General features: G+C 40.2%; 1 protein-coding gene across 1 annotated transcript in view; it reads left to right on the forward strand.

The window, feature by feature from the left end:
* The first annotated feature begins 3,754 nt into the window (after positions 1-3,754).
* The window catches only part of ARHGEF12 (Rho guanine nucleotide exchange factor 12), a 42,759-nt gene continuing 26,596 nt past the window's right edge, over positions 3,755-19,917 (forward strand). The window contains exons 1-11 of the mRNA XM_010170265.1: positions 3,755-3,771; positions 4,520-4,608; positions 6,205-6,261; positions 13,567-13,665; positions 14,125-14,174; positions 14,599-14,656; positions 15,263-15,441; positions 16,042-16,119; positions 16,643-16,762; positions 17,368-17,502; positions 19,060-19,131. Coding sequence (XP_010168567.1) covers positions 14,136-14,174; positions 14,599-14,656; positions 15,263-15,441; positions 16,042-16,119; positions 16,643-16,762; positions 17,368-17,502; positions 19,060-19,131 — 681 coding nt within the window. The 5' untranslated portion in view covers positions 3,755-3,771; positions 4,520-4,608; positions 6,205-6,261; positions 13,567-13,665; positions 14,125-14,135. The remainder of the gene's footprint in view (positions 3,772-4,519; positions 4,609-6,204; positions 6,262-13,566; positions 13,666-14,124; positions 14,175-14,598; positions 14,657-15,262; positions 15,442-16,041; positions 16,120-16,642; positions 16,763-17,367; positions 17,503-19,059; positions 19,132-19,917) is intronic.

A 19,917-nucleotide genomic window follows, 5' to 3' on the forward strand; every position in this document is an offset into this window, starting at 1 on the left:
TCCAAAGTGAAAATAAGTTGCGCTGAAATACAAAGAGTTGTTGGATAAACTCATGGCAGCTTTTCTGCCTTCTTTGATTATACTCTGTTTATCCACTCACACTCTGCTTTCTGCTGTGCTATAGAAGTGACAATGTTTGGGGACTGAAGAACGTCTTCAGCAAACCAAGAAGTGCTAGGTACTGTTCTGGTAGAAAACTGGGAAAAGAGGAGGAATGCTTATACCGAGTGCTCCCCACAGTCTGGCTAGCGAGGTCGTTAAATCACAGTTGGAGTCTTATCTCAGCCAACTCCTTCATCTCTCATTTCTGTGATTTCATAACTCGGTGGCCTGGAATGATTTCAGGTCTGGGAGGGGAGTATTTCTGGGGAGGCTGGAGAGCTTCACCTCTAACCTAGCTGAACAAAGACCACCCCCTTCCTTCTCCATTGGTTTTATGGAATACCTCTGAAGTAAAGCAAGTTCAGCAGAGAGGGCCTGGAGATCCCTCAGCCTCACCACCTCTAGTGAACGACGTGCTGCGTGTGCCCCAGAGGCTTCGCTGTGATCGTGACCTGCTGCCTGCCCCGCTTCTCTGCCACGTCCGTCCCTGCCTCCCTGCTTTGGAGAAGAAAGAAACACAGGAAGCTGGCGGGCGGCCAAGGGGCTCCAGAGCTTCCGGGAGCTGCTCCCGGCGTGCTCTGCAGCAACGTGCCCGTGGACTTGGAGGGGAACGGAGCCCAAGGGGAGCCAGCGTGGGTGTCAGCATCAGTGTGCAGGGGGGATTTTTCAGAGCTTGCTGGCTCCGTGCAAGTCCTGAGCGTTTGGACTGAAGTGCTGTGCCTACAACTGTTAGTGCAGTTACGACCTCAGACTAGGAAGCTGTGGGATTTTTGTCCCTTGCTCACCATTCATGTCAAAGCACAGAAAAAATTCCTCATGATTTCAGTGCAATTTTATGTACAAAAGCTTTTGGGTTCTTTTTCTAAATAATTAACATCAATTGTCTATGTACAATAGGTTTTTACACAACTTTCTAGACCTCTAAAATAGAAAATTTACACTTCATCCTTGAACAGATAATGAATAGCTCTGAACCAACCAAATTGGTACAACAACTAACTTTATTTTGTTCATAAACAGTTTCTTTTGCTGTAGGAACATAAGCCTGTTCTGGGTCCCTGATAAGAAACACTGTGGGATAAAGGTTTTCACTTAAATGCTTCAGTAAAATATTTGTTAGTAGTATTAGATTTCAAGTGCATTAGATAAAAAAATGCAGTATAACCCATCTTAAGCATATTTTTCTGCCTTTGGAGTGATTATAAGATTTTCTTTTCCTGGGTTCCTTTTTCTCCTTTTCTGCTTTTCAATGAAACACTTGATAACTAGTGTGTCTGTTTACCATACAGTGTTCAGACAGGGTGAGGTTGGCCTGAGATGACTTTACTTTGCGTTGGGATTCAGGTTGTCTGTCTTGCACAAATTAGTTCTTTACTGGCCAAACTTTGTAAATGGGAGGACTGAATGCTGAAGAGATCTGGCTTTGCAGGTGGAGCAGAATGAGGAGAAGCTTGATTAGCTATGTTTCTTATTTGAATGAGAGTGAATTTCCCAGAGTTCCAAGATGGAAATAGTGCTTTTTAGGGGCAGGAGGGAAGAGGACTACCACTTCTTGTGGAGTCTGTATACAACCTTTTTCCTTCGATTCATTAACTCCTGTGCTGCTTTCCCTATAAGTTCCTAAGGTTTATGCAATCAGAGGCCCTATCTCTCCCCTTAATTTTGAAGCCATTGTTGTATTTCAACTAAATTTGATGCTGTTATCTAAAAGATGGCAAGTGTCTTGATGTGTATAATTATTTTCAGTAACAGACAGACAACATTTTAATTTCACTTGCCTAATGTGTCATCAGATGTTTGTTTCGGAGTTGCCATATTAGTGCATGCTTGCATAGGGCATTGCCATGGGTGAGCTGGCCAGCATTTGGGATGCATACACATATACATGGAACTGAAATTGAAAATTCTTCAAAGAGAGGGGTTGAGTACTTCTGTGTATCCAGTTATGATTTTTAGGTAATGGTACTGAAGCTGAAAATTCTTCAGGGATTAAGTTGAGTACTTCTACTGTGTATCCAGTTATGATTTTTAGGTAATGGGGAAGGGGTTAATGTAGCTCTAAGATGGTGCTGTTTCTGGCTGAGCCACCCTGTATGTAGCTATCGAGGAAACGAGAAGAGGTGACAAGGTGCCCCTTCTCTGGAGAAAGGAGCTTAAAACATGAGTTGTGCATTTTGGGCAGTCTTCTTGGTGGTGCTTAAAGAATCTTTTGTTGTAATGCTCTGAAATGCTCTCAGAGAATGGTTTGATTCTGTGCATTGGACCAGTTTGGTTGGACAGGGCCATGGCTCAGCTCAGTTGAGTATGAGTTTGGAGGTGGTGTCCTTGGGACTATCCTACGCTGATGTTGTCTTTTCTAATACAACTTACCATGGTACTATTGATCTTTACCAAAGAGGTCTGTTTAAACTAAGCTAAGTTTAAAAAAGAAAAAGAAAACCCCAAACAACAACAATAACAACAACAACCAAACAGTACACAAATTGAGTCATTTGATGCCCTATTAACTTTTGTGGTATTAGATTTCTTTCTACTTGAATCTCTTCCCTGTTTCCCTCTAACCCTCACCCCATTACTTCTTGGAAAACCTGTATAAATAGGAGGAACTAAATGCAATAATGATAACTATTACATATATAGGGAAAATGATCAGCTATAATAATTGTATATGTCATCATTTAGATCAAAAGGTGACTTAAGTTATCTATTCTGTTCTTATACATACACACAGCTCTAGATGTTTGTGTTGCTTTCCAGCCAAAGGACCTAAAAACATTTAAGAAGTAGGAATGGAGCTATACTTCTGAAAAGGTCTGAGAAAAAATAGTTCTGCTTTATGAAACTAGACATTGGTGCCTTAAGCTGGATGGCATACACTGTCACTTTTCTGCAGGAATTCAAGGAAAAAAATTCCCAATTTCATAAATCCCACATCTTTTCTTGCTTAAAAAAATGCGTATACACTTCTACCTCCCTTTAATTGTGGGTTTGCCTTGCCTAATTTGTCTGTATGTGCCTGTAATAATATTTGAAATAGATAATAGAATTTCAACTTAACTTTACTCTGTTGTGTTTGCCTCAAAGATGGCAAGTTCATACAGTTTCATGAAAATAGTTAGAGATCTTGTTAGGTGGAGGTGTCAGCGTGAGCTCCTGAATTACTAGGTACCACAGAACCCACACAGGAGGGAGATAACTGGAATGTCTCAGCTGTAGGAGATTTTCCAGTTAGATTTTGTCCATTCATTAGGTAACAGGTACTCAATCCAACATCAGGACAAAAAAAAATCAAGCTACATTAATTTTTAGTGTATGCAACTAGTTGTTATGACAGGAAGTTGATCTCTGAGCTACTAGATTCTACTAAGAAAGACCTACTAGGTGCTGGGTTTGAGAGCACAGATTCTGCTTCTGTTCTTAGTTCTGTGTGAAACCTTAAGCATATTGATAATTATTCTTTACCTAGTTGAATCAACTGTAAATGGGCTAATAATTGGCTGAAGTAGAAGAACAAAAAGGCTTGTTCTCTTGTGAAGGTATTACAGAAGTGTAAAATAACTGTATTTAAGCATTAGTGTTGATATTAAACATAATAGTGAGAAACAAAAAAAAGTTTATTAAACTTACGTTCTTTCTTCTTTTCAGGTTTCCTCTGAAAAAACCTACAAGGTGAGTTACTGAAGTTTGACTGTTTATCTGTATTGCAGATTGTGATACAGCATTTTTGAAGGAGGAATGCTTTTAAAAGGGGAAAAAAAATACATACAGTCACAGACAGCAACACCCATTACAGATGTGAGGAGGTTAATATCCAGATCAGGACAGGGTACCAAAAATATAGTCGGTGGTGTACTTAAAGTGCATGGCATAGTGTTACCATTTGCATTTCTGTTACGTGCATTGCTGGGTCATCTTACCTGAGATTTGAGATGACCAGAGAAATTGACACTATGCTGGTGTATGATGTACAGACACTTCCTTTGGGGGGGGGGGGGGGGGGTAGTATTCTAAATCTTTAATTTTTGCATACACAGATATTTAACGTTTGCTGGCAAAGGATGTGGAGTCTTAAGATTTCAGGAGTATTTTTATGTAAATTAAATTTATTTTACTTTTAAAATAAAGTATGACCTGGTATTGAATGAGAAAGAGCATGCACTTGCTGTTACTAGTTTCAAAGGTTAACGAGACTGTTCCTAGAACCTTTTATACACTCCCAAAGATTCTGAAAGAGTTAATTCTTCCACTCGAATTTAGTATTGCAGTAATTTTTTTTTAAGTGATCTTAATGTGGACGTTTTTATCTGAATCCCTTGTTAGCAAACAGAACGAGCTAAGATAATTTCCAAGAGCCTCACCAGTTAGGCAATGCTTCTGTGGTACTGTAGTCAGGATCCTCTGCTTTGGTTTGACACAGACACGGCAGCATTCTGAGCAGAGAGTCTCCAGCTGACAAGAAGCAGAAGGTTGAACGCTGCAGTAGTACGCATGACTTTGATCCAGCAGGTAAAGTCCTAACACTTCACTGGTGAAAAAATCTAGATTTCAATTCCAAAAGTACTGGGGATTGGAATAAAAATGGTTTAAACGTGTCAACAGATGTGGTTTTCAGAGGTGTGTTGTTCTGTGGTTGCAAAGCCTTTTTGAAGCATTGCGGGTGTTGAAATGAATATGGGCTTGCTTTTAAACCTGTTCATCTACAAAGCAGCTGTTAACTGGGCAAGAATAAACCTAGATTAGTGGTGTCAGTGAATAATTGTAACTACTTCCTCTTTCAGACAAGTCAGTCTGAAATTTCAGTAGGCAGGTAGTGTAATTAGTTGTGAGGAGTTGTTTTGGCTGTTTTAGTCGAAGTGTGAAATTGGAGATATTAAGGGGTTGACTAGGGCGGGTATTCCTTATTGGGTTTTTGGGGGGTTTTTTTGAGCCTCAGTGGATTTTGATCCATCTCTGTCACTTGTAAAGGGAATTTTTACTTTCTGACATGATATATGTTAAGGTAAACATCTATTTTTAAAGTATATGCTATCATATTTTTTTTAACCTTCCAAAAGGTTAAATCTGGGTCAATTTGATAAACCTGTCCAACGCTGTCTTGGAAATTAGGATGCATGCAGGGATTCTTCATTCTCTCTCTGAAACACTAACCCAGAGACTACTGTGTATGTTCATGAAATGCATGACAGGCTCTTGTCTGAGCCTCCTGGCCCCATTCAATGTGCATTTTTCATGTCTGTGCATTCTGCTGTTTAGACCAGTCTTTTCCCTGGGTCTTGTGGAAGAGATGAGAGTTTAATGTAGAGCTGGTAGAACTTGTAGAATGTGTTTTTGCTCAAGATATTTGAAGCTGATGTTTATATCTGGTCCTGTTCATTAATGCTTTCTGCCACTAGCTGCATGACTCCTTCCTAGTATGCACCAAATAAATTAAAATGGGCTTTTAATGTCTGTTTAAAAAACAAACAAAAAACCCCACCAAAATAAAATCCAAGCCCCCCATGACAAACAAAAACCAAACTATATCAGTTATTTCAGATTGGGGGAGGTCTCAGGCTATGAACCTGTTTTGTAGAAGGAATTTGTTTTCTTCAGACGCAAACTTCAAGAATCCTCTAATCTTAGTTTGATGAAAGTCATTCCAATTTTGAGAGCTGGCACCTGGCACCACTGTTACGATGCTTGTGGTCTGGTTTGATGGATGAACTCTCTGTACTGTAACCTTCATAAAATTCCTTTCTTTTTAAGGGGTGAATTCAGGCTGTGGAATTACTGTATGTCGATTACTTACTCTGGGGATAAACATTTCTATGCTTGGACTGTTTTTTATCTAGAATACTTTCTGAAGTTCATTGCAGAGAACTTCTCTTTATTGTGTCTTAGATTCTGTAATAGATTCTTTGTGGTGTTACCTGTGTCTTTGTGTTTGTATTATTCACCCCTTATTCCAAGTTTTTCACGTTTTGTTCACATCTTGTTTGTGTTTTGCACGATTTAACCTAATAAATCAGTCTGTGTTTTTCATGAAGTTTTTTTTTTTTTTTTCTCATGTTTGGTCTCCATATTTTCTATATCTCTCTCTCCTTTTCTCCTGCTCTCATGCAGATAGCTCCTCCAAGAAGACAAAGTCTAGTTCGGAGGAGAGTAGATCCGAGACGTATGGTAAGCTAAAGCAGCTGCTGCAGCCTTGCACCTTTGCAGTCTGCTCCATGCTTTCTGTCTGTGCACCCAAGGCTTTTTATCCCTTACATGATCTGCGTGGTTGGCTCTGCAGCAGGGAGTGGGAAAGTGGGTTTAAATGTTGCTTCGGTGTAGCAGCTTGTAGTTATTGTAGTGGCTGGAAACTAACCCGTACCTGGCAAGCATAGGCTGTCATCTGGATTCTCCTGTTATCTATTCATAGCTGGGAAAACTTGCTGGAGCTGCCCTTGGGGGTTCTGTGCCACGGAGTGTTTTGGGGATTGTGTGAGGACACACCTCAGGCCGAACTCCAGAAGAGTTTTTGTGGTTGTAGAAAAGTCTGTGTCTTGCTCTAATCATGGTGGTTAATCTGGATGAGCCAGCAATTCGTCTTTTTTGCATTATTTGTAGAGGATCTCCTGTCAGTTCCTTTCCATGTTTCACAGAAGTGGATAAATAGATCTTAAATAATTTTTAAAAATGTAAGAATGTGAACTTCACCATTCTTTGTTCCAAAGAGGGAGTAACTTCCCTGACAGTCCTTAATTGTTGTGTACTACTACTGTGTTGTGGGCTTGTAGACTGAAACAAATTGGCATATAACAGTTTGGGATAGGAGTAGCCCCACACATCATTATGTTGTCAGTATACCTTGACAGGTAGTGTTGGAAAGAATGTCTACCAAATACAGCCTGCTTGTTCATCTTCCTTTTTTAGCTTACATCAGATATGTCAGTCTTTGGGCTGTGACACTCTCTCCATCCTACCTTTGTGTTAATGACTTGTTGAGTTTCCAATCTCTAAAGAGGTTTGCAGTCACATCTTAGAAACCAAGGTAATAAGTTTTCACAAGTTGGTGGGTGGTCTTTTGGATCCTACCAGCTTCTTAAGACCCTTGGACTTAGGCTGAATCTGGCCAGTACTGCTACATTTCATGTTTCTACGTGTGCATGTCCAGCTCTGTCTTGAGTCCAGTCACGTGTTACCTCTATTTTGCTTTCCTGATTTGTTTGGTTTTTTTTTTCTTGATATTTAAACCAGTCTGTGATAATTCCTGATATTTGTCTGTCAAGAAAATGCTTGCTGCATAACCTGCTGTGGGCTTTTGGACAGATGCAATGACTCTTCCATTCTGAGCTTTATCATTCCACTAGAATAAAATGGCCAGGTGTTAATGGCTATGATCCAGCTTCTTAAACCACCTATGTAATACAAAATGATTTTGTCAAAGCTCTGGTTGTAAGGAACATAAAAAAATAAAATACAAACTCAAAAACCACCAAACCTGAAGAGTCCCTTCTAACCCAATGTAGACATGTTAGCAAAAGCCCTTTAATTGATGCAGTTTAGGGAGGTGTGGTCTGTTCCTTCTGTGAAAATAACATCTCTTAACTTTCCCTGGAATTTTGAATCACACACTTTTCTTTAAAAAAGAAAAAGTAATGGTCATGTTCCTCATGGTGTGAGACTGTTCCTCAGAAACTGTAAAGAGTGCCTTGATTTGCTTCAGGAGAGGTGGCAACCTGTCTTAGGGAGACCTGGCTTGCTGCAGCTTGTATGTCTTCCTCCCATGCTCAGAGAGGATGAACAGGGAAATGGCCTGCTTGAAAAGCATATATTTTGGAATGATACTTCTGATGAGCTTGTGTTGATGGCTTGACCAGTTCTTCCCCTTGCCAGGTAGATGCTGGTTAGTGACAGCACAGTTGGGTTGTCTGGATCTCTACGTCTTGAACCTGCATTAATTTTTGCCTAATACCGCTTACCCGTAATATACTAGAGGTGCTGTCAAACTGTTGTAGGTTAATTACAGGAAACATTTGGTATGCTTGATGGAATGCATCTGTGTTTATACTTCTCCCTCAGTCTGTACAGTGTCCTGGTTTTTCATGTATGGCAGAAAGAAACACGACTTCCTAATGTAAGCCTTTACTTCCCCCAAAGCTTCCTGCAGAGGCTCTATCCATGTCCACTATCTATGGGAGCAGTTTCCACTCATCCTTCCTTTCCAGTGGCCTTTGCTGTGTTGGACCTTGCCCTGCCTTTTGTCTCTACTCTCCATTTTTTCCAGTTTCTGTGGTATGTGTAGAAAAGTCTGCTGTTTGCTTTGAATGAGACCGACCATTTAAAAACCTACAAGTAGAAATACTGTACTGATCTTTTTCTCTCTAGTGACTGGATATTAGTTGGCTCTTTCTTTGGCTAGCCATTGGAAAGTGAGTAATAGAAAAGTCTGGAATGACAACAGGAAAAGGAGGTGTGGCTTTTGTGTATGTGTTTGTTCTTACCTCTTGAAATTCTCAAGAGCAAGAGACCAGAGTTGGGTGAAGCATTTGAGTGACTTGGAGGTGGCAGAGTGGTTAGCTAGGAAAATTGCTCTGATATACAGTAGATGATTTATAGTGACATGAAACTTAGAGGGCGATAGTTTCTTTCAGAAATCCAGCCATCTCATATCTGTGTATTCAACAAACTTAAGAAGATCAGGAGAGAGTTTGAGTGAAGTTTCAGATATGCTGTAATTTACTAATTAGTGCCATAACCCCCTGCAACACTTGATACCTGTTTCTCGAAGTAGAATTCTTGTCTCTTAAATGAACTTAAAGTTGAAATCAGCTTTCAGGGTGGTAGGTGAGCTATCAGTTACTCTTCCCTTTTCCCCATGACTTGGTTGCTCTCCAAAGATATCTTCCTTTTTGTTCAATAATGATTAGTTTCTGTCCCAAATATTAGACTAGACCATCTACATACTCTTTCATATATTCTCTCCAACTTTGGGATAGGTTTAAAAATCTTTTTGTTTTGAAAGCCCAGATTTTAACCTCTGTTGAGATGTTTCAAAATCAAACTTACTCTTGCTGTTTTGTTTCTTGCAGTTTTTATCAGCCTTGTGTCTTTATGGTGTGGCCACCATTTTTCCAGACTCTTGAAAGGACCCTTGGGAGCCCCTCATCACTACCCTTATAATAGCCAGAAATGGCTGGGAGTGCAAGGGGCACTCGACCGTAGGGGTTGAATGTGTCGTTGCCATGGGAACAAGATAGTCTTATTTATCATGGTTAAAATACATGGCACTTTTTTTTCTAAAAAGGTTACCAAGCTGTATTTTGTGAATATTGTTATTAACAGTTTTATCAAGACACTATACACAGCGCTAATTTCAAACAATATAGTTTTTGCTCTGACTTTACATCACTTCTGTTACCAGGTTAGTGGAAGAATCTGAAGAATGCTGCTAAAATATGGCATTTGGTATGAAGATCACAATAATAACTAAGAGAAATTCAGAATTTCCTCCTGTGAGAAATTTCCTTTGTAAAAACTGATAGTTTTATTTATTTTGTGGAGCGAGGTTTCTGAAAATATTTTGGAGAAATAAGGCTTCCCAAATGAAGTGAAACATTTGGACATTCTCAAAACTCCAAGGAGTTTGTTTTTGTTTATTGAATGATTCATTTCAAATCGTTATATTAAATTGCATTTTCCCATTGTGGCCTCATGCCTCCAGGGAGGTTATAGTTCACAAGACTCCTCCCATGCCATGTCCCACACAGTTTGATCAGGGCTGCATTGTATTATGGGAGGTGGAATTCATGTCTCCATTCTCTCTAGTGAGAGGTTTTTAGAATGAACTCCTGCTCTATTTGTTGTGCACTGCTAGAGAAATTAAATTTCCTATTTTATTGGATAAATTCCAGATATTTAGGATCTGTAGAAGAGAAGAAGGTAAATGATCTCTTTACTAGAGAAGCTCTTGGAAAATCAAAACATATCTGGCAAAACTGTTTTGAGACAATCATTGTTAACCATGCTGTGTCCCTGACCTTGAGAGTTCAGACTTTATCCTCCACAAGGCACACTTGTAACAGGGCTGGGGAGCCAGGTCACCATGTCACAGAGGTAATAGTGCCACCTACTGAAGAGCTGATCTTCATAACTTTTCTTGCAATTCCTTTTTTCTGACATGGGTAATTTCTAACTCCTTTCATTTTTAATCTTAAACCTCTTTAACTACAGCACATGGTTAGCTGCTTTACTCCGTACTATTGACTTGAGGCTATACCAGTGAGTTTGGGGAATTACAATATACATGAGAATGAAAAAGGATTTTTAAGATTAATTTTTTTTCTCCACATAATTTTATGATTCCACCCCAGATATGAACATATAGTCTGATTTTGTTTACTTAAAGCATAGTTACAGTGATGTCTCCTCATTTCATGCCATCAAGATACTGTCATGTGAAAGCAAATGTGGGAATAAGATTATTATCGATTTGATTTTGAGTACTATCAATGATGAGTTCTTTTGACCTTGTAATCTTTACTAAGATCCAGCTGGAAAAAGTGAAATATCATGGTCAGATATTTCAAATTGAATGATTCATGATTTCTACCCAGGGAATGCTACGAACTGGAACATGAGAGCAGAAAAGGTGAATGAAAAACTGATTACCACTTGCTAATATGGGCTCTTCAGTTTTGCTCCAAACTCATAGACTTTAATTAACATGGGTGAAGTTGATTTAGTTAGTAATTTAATGTAAGAGTTCCTTTATGTGCTTGTGATATCCAGACGTGACAGTAACAGCTATTGAAAACTGGAAGTTGCATGTCATTGGGCTCTCAGTGGTTTGTGGCTTTCCTTTCAGTCCATTCCAGAGTGTCTAATGAGGTGTTCAAGGTACAAGATGTGGGTTATGAAAACATTGCTGCTCTGGTCTTAAAATTTCACTACTAAGCAGATTTCGCATTGAATGTATTTTAGTTAAAGAACAAAAGTGAGCAAATGACAGATTTGAGGGGTTTCTTTGCCAGTTTTTCCTTACAGCAGAGTAAAAGAGAGCACTCGAAAGTTGCTTTTTTTAATCTACCTGGTTCACACAAGGAGTGCTGTCAAAGCTGATCTAGTTCTGCAGGTAATAGTGTGATCCTCAAAACTTTCAGATATGTTCAAATCATTATAAAGCTGTTGTGTATCTCTGTCAAGCATGCTATCTCTTGGTTGACCTGCCTGAACCTTGTTCTAGCTTTTTATATTGTGTTAGGAGAAGGATTAAGTGCCTGCTTCTTGTCTGAAGGGAACAAATAAAGGCAAAACACAATTATGGACTAATTTGGGTATGAGCTGTCCTCATTTCAGTGCCTCCCCATTCTAAACTTAAAAGGTAGTCTTGGGTGAAATTGAGATCAGTGTTTTGAAACGGTTTAACTTGATTATTCTTGGAACTTAAAGTATACTCTGTAAGGTCAGTTTATGTTGCATCTCCTACTGCATTGCTGCTTCTTTGGCATCAGGTTCATTCAAAGAGTAAGCTTCTCAGTAGATCCCAGGGTTATTGGTTCTGGAAAGGAAAGAAATTCAGTGAAAGAGCAATGAGGATGCAGAGCTGTACTGTGCCTTTAAAGAAGGACAGTTCTTATGAGTCAAAAGATTAGTTAGTGTCTTACTCATAAAACCTGTCCGCCTGACAGCCGGGTTTAAAACAAGCTGTTTTTATGAAATAGCATATGTTCTCTTTCCCACACCCGGCCCTGGGGCTTCATTCTTGTGAAGTGAGACTTGAAGAAGCTTGGTCATATAGAAAAATGGGAGGTACAAAAGGGAGAGGCATGTTCTTTCACTTAACCATATAAAGAAGGTGTGAAAGGTGTTGGGTTTTTTTTTTCCCCCTCTTGTCTACTTTCACCTTGCATCCATCCTATGAGCTTACTGCAGATCACTCTGTATAGCATAATTTGCTTCTATTTTATCAGCAGAAGGAAGTTACTGTGGTATGATACTGTGACCAGACTGCTGCAGAAGTGCTGGAATGCAGCCTTTTCTACTACTCCCACACCTATTTTCATACATGCCACATTCGAGGAGAACAGGGCTGACTGGGCAGACAGTATTTTCACTTGAGGCTCCTCATTTCCATTAGGAGTTGCTCCAGAGAAGTGAAAGGAGCTGTAGTGGTACAAGAGTAATTCAAGACATGGGTATGACTCCACAATCTATTACAATTAATTCCTTAAAAATTATTCCAAAAAAGACAGTCAGGTTGGGACAGCATCTTCACACTTCTCTTTGCTCCTTCCACGCTAAATGAAACTGCAACAGTTTTGGTACCAGACTGTGAAGAACTCCAATTCTTTCTCAAGATGCTGACGTAAGAATTATGCCTGATGTGGCTTTAGAAATGAAGAAGCAAAGCAAGCTGTTAGAAGTAAGGGTGATGTTTAGTGGCTGGTAATTTCTGCTGTGTAAATAAAAGAATGCATGAAGCATTTTGTGGAGTTCCTAAAGTGACTTTTCAAGAGAAGGGCTCCATTGTGGTAGCCTTTTGCAGGTGCTCCTAGGAAAGTGGTCTGCAATGAATATGACCAGACTGTTGCTTTGTTTTGTTTTTCCTTTACTTTGTTTTCAGGTGAACAATAGACATACACAGCATTTCACCTTTTCTAAATGCTGCACCTACAAAGTCTATTTCTTTCTATAATGGTATTTATGTTCACATTATACTGAGTAATCCTAGCACCAGGAAACAAAACAAGTTGCCTTTAATGTCACGTGGCAAGTTAGAAGAGGAACAGATTCACATCTCCTGTGATTTTTGACCCTGTACTTCAGTAGCTCAGCAAAAAAAAGGAAGCATGGTCTTGATTTCAGAAGTCTTGTTTAGTGCAGTAAGTGTAGCTTGTACTTCTTTACTGCTGCTGTTCTGGTTCTGTGCGATATTCTCATGTGGAAAAGGAGGTGCCCCAGAATGAGATTTTTGCTGACAATTGGGAGGACTTTTCCTGATCGATAAATGTTTTAATCCAACCCACTGATGTTAGTCTGAGAGATTTATGACTTACTTTTTAAAGTAGATTGTAGAAGTTGTTTGGTGTTTTTGATGGTGTACTGGAACATGACCACTCTCTGCGGTACTTTGAAGAACTGTTCATATAGACAAAGGGAAATTGTGCTCATTGGTTCATGTATGTAGCCGCTCTTCTTTAAAAGCTGCTTTTACTTCAAGTTCAGTCTGATGTGCCAGAGCTGTCTGCATCTCTGCTGTTGTGTATCTGTTTTGTGTAGCTGAAGCAATGAGCTTGACCTGTCTTAACATTCCTATCTGTTTCTGGACTGATGCCCTGTTTCTGTCTCTCGTATATTTTTCCCTTTGTTGTATTGTACCAGTTTCTTTCAGTGCTCTGTGATTATCTAGGAGGATAAGCTTTTGGACTGATGCCTAGCTTGTGTCTCTTTGAATTTCTCTCCTTCTCTTTCTTCTGCCCTTTCCCCACCTTTCTTATACAGGTCTTGTTCAACGGTGTGTTGTTATTCAACGGGATGAAAACGGATTTGGGCTGACAGTCAGCGGAGACAATCCAGTCTTCGTGCAGTCCGTCAAAGAAGGTAAGCATACTTGCTAAATGTGCTAGCCAGAGAGCAGCCTAGAGAGTTTTCATATGTATCATGGAATCATGTGTATGAGCTGGAGGAGAAAACTCCAAAGGTCTTCCTCATGGGTGGGATGGCTGTAGCTTTGGAACAGATGTGTAAGGACAAAGAGTGTTGCACTGTTGGGATGCAGTGAATTGCCTCCTCAGTGTGTGATGTATTTGGAAACTGATCTCTGGTGTCTGAGAGGAAGTAAATGACTCCTTGAAACGTGGTGGAATTGTGACTTGATGTATCCAAAAGGAGAAGAGAACAGCTCTAGTCTAGATACTCAGAGATTTTAATTGATAGAAACAGAGGAAGCTTGGGTGGGTGCAGGAAGTAGCTTTGCGTGGAACTATAAAGGTGCTTAAACCATTTTTGCTGTGTGTGGTTCTATTGAAATTGGAACTAAATGATTTCTTGCCTCTCTAGATGGAGCAGCCATGCGGGCTGGAGTGCAAACAGGTGATAGAATTATCAAGGTAAGACATTCAGTTCATCAGAGAAATGGATCCTTTGTATTAAATGAGGTCTTTCCATGAAAGAATGTCATTGATATGTCTGCTGTGATATTTACATTTAAGTTAAGGAATTAAATTAGCTATGCTATTTTTTTTTCTGCCCAGTCAGAGATGGATTGCTTTTTTTGTTTCTTTGTTTGACTGGTTGCTTTTCTTTGGTATATGTGTATAGTTTTCTTTTTGCAGAGCTCTGCTTACTGGGATAAACTGTTAGAAGGCTAAATTGTTTATCTGTTAGTGTCTTAAAAGACATAGTAATGGAGTTGGGGCATGGGGAAGAAAACATTGTTCCTCATTCTGAGTGCTTATTGTGTAGTGTGTGGATACCTTTGGTTGGAAATCAGTAGGTAAAGAGTGTTAACTTTCTCTTCATCCCTACCCCCAGGTGAATGGCACTCTTGTAACACACTCAAACCATTTGGAGGTGGTAAAGCTGATCAAGTGTAAGTAAAGGCAGGTTACTATTTTTGTTACTGTGCTCCTTAAAGTATGAAAGGCATAATTTTAAAGGATCTGTGACCAATTTGGCTGTCAAATAACAAGGACGAAGCCTAACCATGCCCCATGCTGAGAGATAAAGGATGTGTATGAAAGGCTGAAGTGAAATTGGAGTAATTTTGACATCTTGGACTTGAGCTGGTACATGCTTCTGCAGTCTCTCCTTAGCCTGATGTTCAAAGTTACCATCAAACCTTGTCTACACATCTTCCTGTCTTTTCATTCCACCTTAATTACCATAACTATTCAGGTACTCTTCATGTAGAGTCGATTACTGACTGTATGATGCTTACAAAGTAAGGTAGTGCATTCTTGGTTGATTTTCTTGTACAAGTAAGCAGGCGGTAGCGATTCCTTCCACCCTAGCACAGTTTATTTTATGGCATGAGGATATCTATACTGTAAATGCAACCAGTAAATGTAATCTGGTGTGAAGAACAAATGGGTGAAGAATGGTCTGAGTTTTGTCTCTAGGGCAAAATGGCAACCAGAGAAACAGTGACTATAGAAATCTGCAAGTGTGTCTGAACTTGTTCTTGTTTTCCCTGCAGCGGGTTCCTATGTAGCTCTCACTGTTCAAGGGCGCCCACCGGGGTCGCCCCAGATTCCATTGGCTGATTCTGAAGTGGATCTGGCAGCATTTGGACATATGTCTCCCATCATGACATCTCCCCATTCGCCTGGCACATCAGGAAATGCAGAAAGGATTACTAGCCCAGTGCTTGTGGGGGTAAGATTTAAACCTCTCTTTACCAAAAAATCAGCATAGCAGTGGAAGAAATATAGCCATTTATACTTTTTTTGTGAATTGTTTTGCGCTTCTTGCACAAATAACAAATTGGAATTGCAATATTTATCCTGCCACCCAGTGGGCATTTAATCACATGGGGAAAAGCATTTTGCAAGTGAAAATAACCAGTCCCATCTGGGATAATACAAATACAATTGAGGAGATATTCACAGGTTGTCTTTTGAGATACGCTGGAATTTGCATGTTGTGAGTTTATACATTGTCTGGTCCAAGCCAGTCATGCTATGAATTCTATTAAAAAGTGGGTTGTAAGAAGTACAGACTTGTGGCAAAGAAGAGCAGGAAAAGCAAATAAGCAAATACTTCTGGTCTGTCTATTTTATTTTTTTAACATTGGTCACTATGTTCAATAGTAGGAAAGAATGCGTAGGATAGGATTTAGAAACTTGAATTGCTTCTTGTAGGGCTTTGCAGAGCTCATGTTTAGGAAGTAGATGAAAAGAGGTTATATCTATTTTCCTTATGTTTCTTCTCAGCTCCACCAAAATACCTGACCCTTAATCTCTCCATATTTTCTAGGAGGAGAATAATATTGTCCACAACCAGAAAGTGGAGATTCTGAGAAAGATGCTACAGAAAGAGCAGGAGCGGCTGCAGGTACTGGAGTTGCTTGAGTTTAAGGGGAGTGAAGGAAAGTATAACGCAAACACAAAGATCAGATGTTGAATCACTACTTAGTAGCACCTTTAGCATTCCCTTGCATAGCTTGTTTCAGCTTAGCTTTTTTATATACCAGCCTGACACCAGAGATCTAGTGACTTGTACTGATCAGGTCTTGAGTTTTTAGTCCTTGACAGAGTAAGAAAAAATTTCAGAGAGGTTTCTCAAGTGGAAATGTACATGTCTGTCAATCTGATCTAATCCTTGGGCAAGTAAGCATCTTTGGCTCTTTAGGAGAGATTTCAATAAAACTCTGGAATGTGGTTATTTTCATTTGGCACTGGAGAGGGGGGAGAGTGCTATATAAAATGGGCGTTCTGTAGCACCTACTTGGTAGGTGTGCAGATGTGCTGTTTATTATTTAAAATGTGGAAATGGAATGAAGATTAGTAGTAGGTGGTAGTTCTAAGCTTTAATATTGAGGACATACTAAGTGAAAGCTCATAAAATTATTTTTCAGTCTCTGCAAGAAGAGTACAGCCGATCACCCACCACACGACTGCTCAAAGAGATACAGGAAACAAAGAAGCACATTCCTCAGCTGCAAGAGCAGTTGTCCAAAGCCACAGGCTGTACTCAGGTAACAGGATGTGTCAGACTTCTCTGTGGTGTTTTGGGCAAGCAGGAGTTCCCTGCCATGCTCTTCTGTGCTTGTACAAGCAAATTGCACCCTCTAAAGTTGAAACTTGTAATTAGGCTTGCAGAGGTTGTCAAGCAATACAGTGCAAAGTCAGTATATGAAATAGACTTTACAATGGATTTTCAAATCATTTGTGGAAAAACTGCTTTTAAAACAGTAAGTGCAAACTGTGATGTGTTTACTAGTCTGTCTGTCAATACAACTTAAAAGAAACCTGTCAAGTCATTCTTACAGCAGAGAATGAATACCTGGAAGCATTCTTTTTCTTTTTTTTCTTTTTTTGGGGTGGCAGTGGGGTGGGGACGTAGGTGGTATTACTTTTATTACATTTTTTACTCTCTGCCTCTATTATAAGTCCTGAAAACTTGGTGTGATTTTTCTGTTGTCTCCTCTTAGGAAAGCATTGCAGCCTTTTCTAGAAACATGAAGAAAGTTTTGCAAATAATGTGAACTAACCAAGTTTCAAAACAGCTAAAGTTTAAGGATTCTCTCTTGAAATATTCTACTAACTCTGTGCTGTCTCCCAACTCACTTTATCTTTTTAGGATGGAGTCTTGTCCTCCAGGTCTGTGACAGAATCGCTGCAGATCAGCGAAGTGGAGGCAGAGAGTGGGGATTGTGTAAGCAAACTAGATTACAGTGGTGACAGCCCCTCCCGACCAAACAGTGATATTGCTGATGTAAGTCTTGAACAGCTCCGTGACTTTGCTTCTTTACCTTCTGGATTGGGTTTCCTTGTGCAGATTGAGTACATGCCAAAAATGTTTCCCTGAGGAAGCATACTGTATTGGACTTCCATTAGGGACTCGAAAAGAAATAGTGTGGGTTTGGGGTTTTTATGCAGGATTAGATTCTCCTGGCACACTCCCTGTAACCAGGCAAAGAAAGACACATGCCAGCATCTTTCTCAGAACTTGGAGATGCCAATTAGAGCATCTTTTAAGAGTATGGAAATGTTCCAATTGTGGTAGCTGTGACTCAGATCCAGTCAGTGGGCAAGTTGCCATGAAAGTGGGGAGGAGCCTTACTTCTACCAAATAAGCTTCAATTATTGCCAACAGTAAAGGCTCTTAGGCTGTTCACTCATTAGTTATCAATCTGTATGCTCGTATGGTCTTCCTATTGGAGTGCCTTAGCACCTAATCCATAATTAGGTCACTATCTGATTAGTGCACGGGAATTGAGACTCTGTACTTGGGTTTTGGCATAAGTTTGTTGTTTAACTTGAGGATGTGGGAGCTAAATTTGTACTAGAAGATGGAAGTGAAAGGAAGGTGGGTCAGATATACCTCCAAAATGTGAACATACGTGACTCTATTTTGAAACATTCCTCCTCCACCTCCAAATCTGACCAGGTATCACTCATGTTTGCTTATAATAAATGCAGAACAAAACTTGTAGCTATCTTCCTAATAAACTTAATCCTGTCAGATATATTGTGAATGGTATTTGATAACTGGAGGTGATTGACACACCGGTCATTAAAGCTTTTCAATCCAAAGTGACCCTAAGAAACTTAAGGATTGAGGGCAATAGAAACCTCTCAAAATTTAACAAGAAGTCCAGACTTCTACAGCTAGGGTGAAATAAGTCCATGCACCAATAGAGGCTGGAAACCAATAGGCTGGGTAGTAACCTAGCTGAAAAGACCTGTATGTTACTGTGAACACATTGAAGATGAGCCAACAGTAGACAAAATGTCTACTGGGCTACATGAGAAAGAGGATTGACAGCAGGAGGAGGAAAGTTACTAGCCCCTTTTCTGGGCAGTGGTGAGACTACAGCTGGAATACTGAGCCATTGCTCAGAGGCCCCCCCTTTCTTCAGAGAGGATGTTGAGAAAAGGGCCTAGTCAGAGACCTAACAACATGGGTACTACATAGACTGTCAAAGGAGATGGAGAGAGGAAGGAGAAGCTAAGGACAGGTGCACTAGTAGATTTTACAGCTCTGCTGTTACTCGGTGTCACTTGCTTTCTTACTGGAACTGCTTCTGCATTCAGTTGTGGTTGTTTTTTGGTTTTGTTTGTTTTGGGGTTTGGGGGGGGTTGTTTTTGTTTTTTAAATTGTGCATGTAGGTCACACATTTTAGCTTGGTTGGTCATACCTCAGCTGTTTAACAGTTTACTCTGTGAGAAAGGAGAAGTTTCTTCTGTTGTGGCTGAAAAACTTACTGTGTAGTTCTCATTTTCCTGGATTTGCTGGTACTCACCAAAAATGAACTTCCTTCTTTCCCAGAGTCCTCGCAGTGGGTTGAGGGAGCGGATATATCCAGATGAGAGCCCAGAAAAGACTGAGGTTCAAGATACTGTGAGTAGAAGACATAAAGTGTCACATCTCCTGTAACGAGCCCATGTTTTTCCCCCCACATTCTAGATGGAACAGACATAAACTTTGCTTTAGAAAATAGAATGCAATTAAAAATGTGCAGGGAAAGTTAATTAGCTGAAGAAATGTTTATGGAGCTTAAAAGCAGGACCATTTAGAGGTGAGAAATATTGGGGAAAGTAGTGGATGTTGTCTACCTTGATTTCAGCAAGGCTTTTGATACCATATCCCAGACCATCCTTGTAGCAAAGCCTAGAAGGTGTGGGATTGATAAGTGGACAATAAGGTGGCTTGAGAACTGGCTGACTGGCAGAGTCCTACACCTGGGGAGGAATAACTGCATGCACTAGTACAGGTTAGGGGTTGACCTGCTGGAAAGGAGCTCTGTGGAAAAGGACCTGGGTGTGCTGCCGGACAGCAGGTTGGCCATGAGCCAGCAGTGTGCCCTTGTGGCCAGGAAGGCCAACAGTCTCCTTGGATGCATTAAAAATGAGTATGACCAGCAGGTCAAGGGAGGTTCTCCTCCCCCTCTACTCTGCCCTGGTGAGGCCACATCTGGAGTGCTGCATCCAGTTCTGGACTCCTCAGTTCAAGAGGGACAGAGATCTTCTAGATCTCCAGCAGAGGCCACAAAGATGATGAGGGGCCCGGAGCATCTGCCTTACGAGGAGATGCTGAGAGAGCTGGGACTCTTCAGCCTGGAGAAGAGAAGATTGAGAGGGGACCTTATCAATGTCTATAAATACCTTAAGTGTGGGGGTCAAATGG

The sequence above is a fragment of the Antrostomus carolinensis genome, unplaced genomic scaffold, assembly GCF_000700745.2.
Source record: "Antrostomus carolinensis isolate BGI_N321 unplaced genomic scaffold, ASM70074v2 scaffold9516, whole genome shotgun sequence".
NCBI lineage: Eukaryota > Metazoa > Chordata > Aves > Caprimulgiformes > Caprimulgidae > Antrostomus > Antrostomus carolinensis.